The 10,216-nt window shown below is 44.9% G+C and overlaps 1 protein-coding gene across 1 annotated transcript; it reads left to right on the top strand.

Annotated features, from left to right (window-relative positions):
• Positions 1-8,881: 8,881 nt before the first annotated feature.
• On the top strand, positions 8,882-9,823 carry LOC140897087 (olfactory receptor 6E1). Its single transcript, XM_073309383.2, has one exon. It carries the CDS (start codon positions 8,882-8,884, stop codon positions 9,821-9,823), a length of 942 nt encoding a protein of 313 aa, XP_073165484.2.
• The last annotated feature ends 393 nt before the right edge of the window (positions 9,824-10,216 follow it).

Raw genomic sequence — 10,216 nt, 5'->3', positions numbered from 1 at the left:
CTGGGGCTAATATATCTGCCTTCTATCACTCTCCTGTAGCCATCTGGCCCAGCCCTGTCACAGTACATATATACTCAATTTTGGGACAATATATCATTTGAAAAGGAAAAAAGAAAACCTTATATGTCAAAAATCTTGAAACAAAGTACTTTGAATTTTTCAAATTATTTTTTGCAATCTTTTTAATTTTTGGCCAAAACTATTCAGACTGAAATCACAAATGCTTTTCCTTGCCTTGCAACTGGATTTTTTACTAATTAAATTATTCATCTGAAAAATTTCACACAAGTCTGTTTCTAATTTCAGATTGTCTGGCTGTCATGTCCAGCCAAAGGATCTTGTTCTGCCTTTCTCTGCTAAATTCTGTAGCTGTGTTGGTCCCAGGATATTAGAGACAAGGTGGGTGAGGTAATGTCTTTTACTGCACCAAATTCTGTTGGTGAGAGATACAAGCTTTTGAAAAAAGAACAGGAGTACTTGTGGCACCTTAGAGACTAACACATTTATTTGAGCATAAGCTTTTGTGAGCTACAGCTCACTTCATCGGATGCATGCAGTGGAAAATACAGTGGGGAGATTTTATATACACAGAGAACATGAAACAATGGGTGTTACCATACACACTGTAACCAGAGTGATCACTTAAGGTGAGCTATTACCAGCAGGAGAGAAAAAAAACCTTTTGTAGTGTTAATCAAGGTGAGCCATTTATAGCAGTTGACAAGAATGTGTGAGGAACAGTAGGAGGGGGAAATAAACATGGGGAAATAGTTTTACTTTGTGTAATGACACATCCACTTCCAGTCTTTATTCAAGCCTAATTTAATGGTGTCCAGTTTGCAAATTAACTCCAATTCAGCAGTCTCTCATTGGAGTGTGTTTTTGAAGTTTTTTTTGTTGAAGAATTGCCACTTCTAGGTCTGTAATCGAGTGACCAGAGAGATTGAAGTGTTCTCTGACTAGTTTTTGAATGTTATAAATTCTTGACATCTGATTTGTGTCCATTTACAGGCCCAACAAAGAAAATAACATAACGCCACTAGCCATCACCTTCAACCCCCAACTAAAACCTCTCCAATGCATCATCAGGGATCTACAACCTACCCTGAAGGACGACCCATCACTCTCACAGATCTTGGGAGATAGGCCAGTCCTTGCTTATAGACAGCCCCCCAACCTGAAGCAAATACTCACCAGCAACCACACAACAGAACCACTAACCCAGGAACCTATCCTTGCAACAAAGCCCGTTGCCAACTGTGTCCACATATCTATTCAGGGGACACCATCATAGGGCCTAATCACATCAGCCACACTATCAGAGGTCCGTTCACCTGCACATCCACCAATGTGATATATGCCATCATGTGCCAGCAATGCCCCTCTGCCATGTACATTTGCCAAACTGGACAGTCTCTAAGTAAAAGAATAAACGGACACAAATCAGACGTCAAGAATTATAACATTCAAAAACCAGTCTGCTTGTTTGTACCATTTACTTGTCATGCCATGTCTTTACAAATTATCATTAGTAGCACTGCATTTCTCGTAACTCTGAGATACTCAAAATGAGATCAGCATCCATTTCCACTGGGCATTATGAGAATCCTTGTCAATGTTGATCTTATAATCTGATGAATAGAGATGAATATTCGGGAGAGATGTTTGGTTTACTCTTTGATTTTGCAAAGGGATATATTCAAAGGCGCAAGTGGAGGGGAGAGGACAATCTGACTCCACTGAAGTCATTCTGGCTTCAAAGGTCACTTACCCAGCTTGTCATTTTGACAATCTCGCCACAGCCTTTCTATGCCTCTACTGGGTTTGATATTCCATGAAATATGAGCCACTTTACTTCAGTGATGTTCCCTCCGTGGTTTATTCCCACCCTCCCCGTCATCACTCATAGACTATTCGTACATTGACCGCATACTCCAATTGGCCAACGATGCCAGCCCACATCACTGACCTTTAAATTTTCAAAGAAGGACCTTCAGACTTTCCTCCATGATACCCCTCAGGACTGGGAAGAGCATCCGGTGAACATCTGCTAAATACCTCACGGACCTCCATCAAACTCCCCTTCGCTGTGATTCCTAGCAAACAAATGTGACTACACTCAGGCAGTTGTTTTGCTTAGAGCACTGTCCATCACACTGACCAATATGATCTCATTGGATCCTGATGCTCCCCTCTTTTTTCACCTGTTGTCTCTTGTGTTATACTATGTATCCTCTTTTGGGCTGGGACCATGGCTTTGGTCTATGTTTGTACAGTGCCTGGCACACTGGGATCATGGTTTATGACTGGCACTCTTTGGGATGGCCACACTACACGTTATAGATAATACAAAACCATAAGTGAGTAGGAATGTTTCTAGAGACATCAGTGGGGACAGGATGTCACTTTTGTTGTTCAGTTGGAATTCACCTTCAATGAAACTTGAAGCCATATCTCCCCTTCATGCTTTGGGGAATCACCCTTGTACCCATGCAGAAAATTTCCCCTTTAGAAGTGACCGAAAGGAGGGAAATGAACTGCTAATCTCCCGCATGAGGCTCAATCACAAGGTATGGGTGTGAGGAACATGGTTACTCCTGTTATTTTGCAAGGACACAAAGAACATTGTATGATGTTGTCATAAATATAAAGGGAAGGGTAAACCCCTTTGAAATCCCTCCTGGCCAGGGGAAAGCTCCTCTCACCTGTAAAGGGTTAAGAAGCTAAAGGTAACCTCGCTGGCACCTGACCAAAATGACCAATGAGGAGACAAGATACTTTCAAAAGCTGGGAGGAGGGAGAGAAACAAAGGGTCTGTGTGTCTGTCTATATGCTGGTCTTTACCGGGGATAGACCAGGAATGGAGTCTTAGAACTTTTAGTAAGTAATCTAGCTAGGTATGCGTTAGATTATGATTTCTTTAAATGGCTGAGAAAAGAATTGTGCTGAATAGAATAACTATTTCTGTCTGTGTATCTTTTTTGTAACTTAAGGTTTTGCCTAGAGGGGTTCTCTATGTTTTTGAATCTAATTACCCTGTAAGATATCTACCATCCTGATTTTACAGGGGGGATTTCTTTATTTCTATTTACTTCTATTTTTTATTAAAAGTCTTCTTGTAAAACACTGAATGCTTTTTCATTGTTCTCAGATCCAAGGGTTTGGGTCTGTGGTCACCTATGCAAATTGGTGAGGCTTTTTATCCAACATTTCCCAGGAAAGGGGGGGTGCAAGTGTTGGGAGGATTGTTCATTATTCTTAAGATCCAAGGGTCTGGGTCTGTAGTCACCTAGGCAAATTGGTGAGGCTTTTTACCAAACCTTGTCCAGGAAGTGGGGTGCAAGGTTTTGGGAAGTATTTTGGGGGGAAGGACGCGTCCAAACAGCTCTTCCCCAGTAACCAGTATTAGTTTGGTGGTGGTAGCGGCCAGTCCAAGGTGTAATATTTTGTACCTTGGGGAAGTTTTGACCTAAGCTGGTAAAGATAAGCTTAGGAGGTTTTTCATGCAGGTCCCCACATCTGTACCCTAGAGTTCAGAGTGGGGGAGGAACCGTGACAGATGTGGTGTGTTAGAATAATAAAGCCTGATGTTCTAAATATGCTTCATTCTCCTGGGACACCTTCAACTGCATTCCATGGCCAACTGGTCCTCTGGGGGTTGGGTCATTCTGAAGACTTGGATTTGACATATCCAAAATTTCCGTGCTGATGATCTGTGCTTAATTATCCGACCATTACTTTGAGGAGTTATTTTCTGTGCAATAGCCCCCGTATGAACACAGAGAAAGGATGTTCTTATGGTTAAGAAACTAGCATGTCTCTCAGATAAGCTGGTTTGAATCCCACATCGTACTGAAATTTAGTGGGTGATGAGTGACTTAGTTCTTTCTAAAACCCAGGTTTCCCACTCCATGTCTCAGGTCCCCGTCTCAGAAACGGGGCTAAAAGCTGATCATCCATCTCTGTAGTGTGAGGTTTTCAAACCCACTTCTGTCAGAATGAAGGTATTTAGGCGCCTAATGGGATTTCCCCTGCGCACCAAAAACGTAGTGATCTCAATTGGATTTAGGTGCCTGGATGCTTTTAAAAATCCCACTAGGTGCCTATGTACCGTGAAGTATGTGGCCCTCAGTGGCTTGGCCAGGGGCGAGGAGAGGGTCTCTGGCCGAGCTTGGGATTCGCCACGGATTTCCGGAGTCGTATTCTCACCGCAGGAGCGTCACTCCTAGCGCTGCCCGACCTTTCTGCATCTTGCCACGAAAACACAGGAGATGGAAACGGTGACCCAGCCCTTTGGACTCTCCCTGGGGAAAAGGGAAACAACACAAAACCCTTCCGAAGGGATTTCTCAGAGTGTTGTCGGCGAAGCCCTTTGTCTAATGGGTCTCAGGGGTCCCAGCCAGGAACCCCAGACGAGAACCCCAGAGGCTCCAACCAGCGCAGGTGGGAACTGGGAAGGGCGGGGATGCGCCGCGGGCAGTGGTCACCCAGGTGTACCCCTGTATTTCTCCTACGCAGAGCGCCATAAATGGACAGCCCGAAAGTGGAGAATCTCAACTCAGCAGCTTCAGGATTCGTGGGATCATTTTGGTTCTTGTTCGGGGTCTTTCTAAGGTCTCCCTCAGCACAGGGTGTGAGGGCGAGGGCCCAGCGTATGGCGGCGGGGGTGGGATTTGGAAGTGAAGAGCTCGCTGGGTGGTCGCACTGCTTTCTTCTGTGGCATGAGGTGGAAACGCTGGTGAGGATCCCGCTGCCATTCTGGAGCGTCTCACGGGGAGCGTGGCGCGGGTGGGGTCCTAGGCTGGAGCTGAGGCGGACAAAGGATTAGGAGATTTTTACAGGCTCTGAGTCTCTGAGGTTTGCTTTCACCTTAGCAGACACACTGCCACGGCCATTATTCTGGGAATCCCCATCCAGGGATGTGTTTAATTCGGGAAATTCTAGATTTCTTTCGTTGTCTTGGTCAAGGGGTATCCGGGAGCCCAAAACCCGTTGTAAAATAAATCCACAAACCCAAGCTCATAGCTGGCATGGCTTATTGCCAAATGGGCACCTCGGAGGAATAAGCTCCCTCAAACGGCTGGAGAAATACTGTTGAAAAAGCCGCGCTATTGAGAGAGGGAGGGTTTGGAGAGACGCACCCGGGACCCTGTTTGAGAAACGCCAGGGAGCTTCTGCAGGTGTTTGCGATGCGCACAGAAGCCCTCCCCCGGGTGAATATTTGTGTCCTCGCTCTCCATGTCTCCAACTCTGGAAGTTCCTCTGCACGGGCAGCTTCGCAGCCTGACTCCAAACCACACTGGAGCCTACGGGAAGCTCTCTACTGACTGGGGAAGTTTGGACCAGACCCTGAAGGTCTAAACTGGGTGATCCAACGGCTATAAAATTTAGCCATTCAAACGACATGTCTAGTCAATGCAAGGGGAGGTGTTGGGTGTCTGTAGTGGAGGGGAATGAAGCCAGGAGCTTCTAAGGAATTACCAAACTAATTTGTAATGTCTACCTGAATCTGCAGACAGGCTGGAAACAATAGCTCGGAGAGAACAATGAGCGTCTCCCATTCACTTCTATGGGATTATCCGTACCAAGAAAGTTCTTTTTAGTGCCGGCATAGCTGTCTATCTTGCCACCTGTCCCTTTAGCAGAAAGATGCTCTTAACATACTTCTTCATCACTGTTGGCGGTAATGTCTGATTTCAGAGTGGGGTGGGCAAGAAGGGATTCACATCTAAGTCCGTGCTGGCAGCCTGAATTCCCAAGCGCCCTCGTCACGCATCTGTTTGGTGGAAAAGAAGGAGTAACCGAGATGAGCCAGGTAATTAAACTCCTGTGAGCCTGAGATAGATGCTGGGCAAATCATGGGGCACCTAATATGGGACTCGATCCGTGTAGAAGTAGATGAGAGGCAAAGAATTAATTCCAATCAGCGTGGGCTTATGACAAATAGATCCTGTCAAATTAACCTGATATCTTTTTTGTTGTTGACATCACAAGTGTGGCTGATAAAGGTAATAATGTTGATGTCCTCTGCTTAGCCTTCTGTAAAGCATTTGAGGTGGAACAAATGAGACAGACTTTCAGAAATATAGGGTTGGAAGGGACCGTGAGCGCTCATCTAGTCCATCCCCAGAGCTGAAGCAGGACTGTTACGAATTATACCTCACAGGTCACACACAGGAACTGCGGCGAATTATACCCGATAGGTCACGCACAGGAACTGCTGTGAATTATACCTGATAGGTCATGCACAGTTCGAGTCTAGGCTGAGGCACATGAACAAAGTCCACAACTGCAGAGTTCCCAAAGATACTAAGTTTATTACGCTGGAGCGTGGTGCCCCCCTGCTAATCAGGAGGGGATCCTGAATGCAGGTTATACAGAGATTATAGACCTTTTAGCAAAGCATGTTGCCCTCCTGCATCGGAAACCTTAGCCAATAGTCAAACCCTTCCCTTATCTACCACCTATCCCTGTTAAGTGCATTCCCCCGTGCTAAACCATTACTTCAACTACACAACATGGCCCTAAAGCAATGCACCAGTAGCCTTTCTTATTGGGATGGGAGGCTCGCATCAAGGCCAGGAGGCAGGGAGTTAGGAACAGACCAAGAACAGAAACCAGGAGTCAAGACAGGCTGGAAACAAGGAGAGGGGGGTGGGGTTTGACAGGAATGCAGTATCTAAGGAACACTCCTCCTGGGGCATGATGTGTTTGCTTTTAGACAATGGTGGGCCCCAAACCAAAATGGAGTCACATATGCACATATGCTAATTTTTCCTTAACCAGGACTAAGTAAACCTATGCCTGACAGGTGTTTGTCTAACCTGGCATTAGAAACCTCCAATGATGGAGATTCCACAACCTCCTGCAGTAATGTATTCCTGTAGTTAGCTATTCTTGTAGTTAGAAAGTTTTCCCTAACAGTGAACCTAAATCACCCTCTTTGCAGATGCAGCCCATTACTCCTTCTCCTGCATTCAGTGGCTATGGAGAACAATTGATGCCTGTCCTCTTTTCTCATGTTAAAAAGGCCTTTTATCCTTTTTGTGTCACTCTTCTAGATCCTCTCCAATTAGTTCCCATTGTTTTCAGAGTGTGGAATCCAGAACAGGAGACAGTACTGCTGCTGAAATGCCACCAGGGCAGAGTCAAGCAGGACAATTACCTCCCGTAGCTCACATGCGACCCTCCTGTTAATACACCCCAGACTGATATGAGCCTTTTCTGCAACTGCTTCACCTTGCAGACTCATATCCCATTTGTGATCCACTATACCACCCAGATCCTTTTCAGCAGGACTACCTCTTAGCCAGTTCATCCCCATTTGGCAGATGGGTTTTGATATTTTTCTTCCTAAGTGTAGAATTTTGCACCTGTTTTGATTGAAGTCCATCTTGTTGATTTCAAACCAATTCTCCAATTTGTCAAGGTTGTTTTGATTTCTAACCCTGTTCTCCCAAGTGCCAGGAATCTCTCCCAGGTAGGTTTCATCTGCAGATTTTCTAAACAGACTCTCCACTCTGTTATTCCTGCCATTAATGAGACTATTGCATTGTACTGGACCCAGGACAGAGGATTATGGGACCTGACTAAATACTTTCCCCCACTTTGACGCTGAAGCCTGCTGCCTACTTTGTGAGTTTAGCCTTTCAACCAATTTTGCACCCACCTCACAGTCGTTTCACCTGAACCACGTTTCCCTCTTTTGCTTATGAGAATGGCATGTGCCACAGTGGGCAATGGGGGAGGGGTCTCTCGAAAATTGCCCTGTTCTGTTCCTTCCCTCTGGGGCCCCTGGCACTGGCCGCTGTCGGGAGACGGGACGCTGGGCTGGATGGACCTTTGGTCTGACCCAGTCTGGCCGTTCTTATGTGTCAGAAGCCTTACTAAAATCAAGATACATCACATCTACAGCTTCCCGACTCTCCACCAGACCAGTAACCATACAAAAGAAGGAAATTAGTTTGATTTAGCATGATTTGTTCTTGAGAAATTTGTTAGCTATGATTGAACACCCTAATATCCTCTAGATGCTCACAACTTGATTATTGAATCATTTGTTGCAGTATCTTTCTAGGTATAGAAGGTAGGCTGACTGGTCTATAATTCCACAGCTCCTCTTTGTTTGCCCTTTTTAAAGACAGGGACTATTTTTGATTTCATTTTTGACATTGTGATTAAGAAACTAGAATGATACACAATTACCGTGGCCCACAGATTAAATGGACTAAAAGGTGGGTACTGAACAGTCTCAAACTGGAATTATGGACATATGGACAATCATCACTGAGCGTGGGTGTTTTTAGTGCGGTCCCACAGGGTTTGATTCTTGGCCCTGTACCTTTTAATATTTGTATCAATGACCTGGAAGAAAACAAACAAACAAACAAAACTTTCACAGTGAGGGTATTTAATCATTGGAAGAACTTTCCCTGCCTTGTGGTGGATTTTCCAGCACTGGCAATTTTAAAAGAACGCTTGGATTTTTTTCTTTAAAAAGCAACACTCTAGTTCTGACAGTAGCTAATTCAGGGAAGTTTCTCGCTCTCTTCTATACAGGAGGTCAGAACAGATGTTCACATTGGTTCCTTCTGGCCTTTTTCATGTATGAAAAATTGAAGTAAAACTTATGAATGTTTAGAAGAAATAATTTTCATTCTCCCTTGCTCTCCAGCTCTCGCTCTCTCTCCAACTAGCAGTAATTGTTTTTAGTTACTCCATCAGGATTGTTTCATTGAGCCTGTGCCTGATAGGCACCCAATTCCCATTGACGAGATTAGTTCTATTTCTTTACAGATTTTTCCTCTCAGCATTCTGTCCCTCTTGTCCAATCGGCTCTGTTTTTGACATGTTTTTAATTTTTTTTAAAGATGAACCAAGAATGAAGAACCATACCACAGTGGTGGAATTCATCATCCTGGGACTGTCCAACAACCACCATGTAAACATCATCCTGTCTGTGGTTCTATTAGATGTCTTCCTGTTGACCGTAATGGGAAACATCATTATTGTCACCCTCTACCGGGTGGACCATCGCCTCCAGACGCCCATGTATTTCTTCCTCAGGAACTTCGCTGTCTTAGAAATCTGCTTCACCTCTGTCATCACGCCCAGGTTCCTCTACAGCCTCTTGACAGAGAGAAAATCTATTTCCCTCCCTGGTTGTTTCCTTCAGTTGTTATTGGTCTTCTTCCTGGGTGCCTCTATGTTTTGCCATGAGGCTGTCATGTCCTTTGACCGCTACATGGCTATCTGCCATCCCTTGCGTTACGGCTCCATCATGAATGGCAGGGTCTGCTTCCAGCTAGTGCTGAGCTGCTGCGTGATGAGTTTTCTTATAATGGTTCCCCCAACATTTATGGTTGTGCTGTTACCGTTCTGTGGCCCCAATGTCATAAACCACTTCTACTGTGACACAGCCGTGTTGCTCCAACTCTCCTGCGTGGACACGGGGCATCTTGAGGTCATGATATTTTTTTCAGCAACAGTTATCTTACTTGGTACTTTAACAATCACTATAGTTTCCTATGTCTGCATCATCTTCACTATCATGCGCATCCCATCCACCACAGGAAGGAAAAAGGTCTTTTCCACCTGCTCCGCTCACCTCCTGGTTGTTGTGATATTGTACAGTAGCTCCATCTTCAGGTACCTCCGACCAGGACAGCAGGGTGTGCAGGACTTTGACAAAGTTGTGTCCTTGCTGTACTGTGTGGTGGCCCCTCTCTTTAACCCCTACATCTACGCTCTCCGCAATGAACAAATGAAAGAGGCCCTGAAGGATGCCTGTGGCAGAATTTCTAAGTGTCTGAGATTCTCATGAAAATGCCAAACCGCAAAGACACAGGATGGATGTGACCTTGGCTAGTCAATGACTTCTTGCCAGGCATCCCACTGGTCTTGGTGGGTCAGGAGCAGTACAGAGACATGGAGAGAGAAATTCATCCCTATCTTCATAGATTGTAAGGCCAGACCTGTAAGATCTGTAAGGTGAATTCTGATCTCCTGGTAAAAAAGGCCTTAGTCTTCCACCCAGGTGGTTCTGATTTGAACCTAGTAACACCTGTCTGTTGAAAGCGTGTCTTCCAGAAAGGCATCCAGTCTTGATTGGAAGACTTCAAGAGTTGGAGAAATCCAACATTTCCTTGGTAGCTTTTTCCCAAAATAAAAATTTTTGAGTCATTCTTACTAAAATGAAAAAAAAAAAAAGAAAGAA

This window comes from Lepidochelys kempii, chromosome 13, assembly GCF_965140285.1.
Source record: "Lepidochelys kempii isolate rLepKem1 chromosome 13, rLepKem1.hap1, whole genome shotgun sequence".
Taxonomy (NCBI): Eukaryota; Metazoa; Chordata; order Testudines; family Cheloniidae; genus Lepidochelys; species Lepidochelys kempii.
This window is presented reverse-complemented; position numbering and strand designations above follow the sequence as displayed.

Bases quoted from the DNA above. Each gene is read 5' to 3' on its own strand.
- LOC140897087 (XM_073309383.2), top strand. From the start codon at position 8,882: ATGAAGAACCATACCACAGTGGTGGAATTCATCATCCTGGGACTGTCC.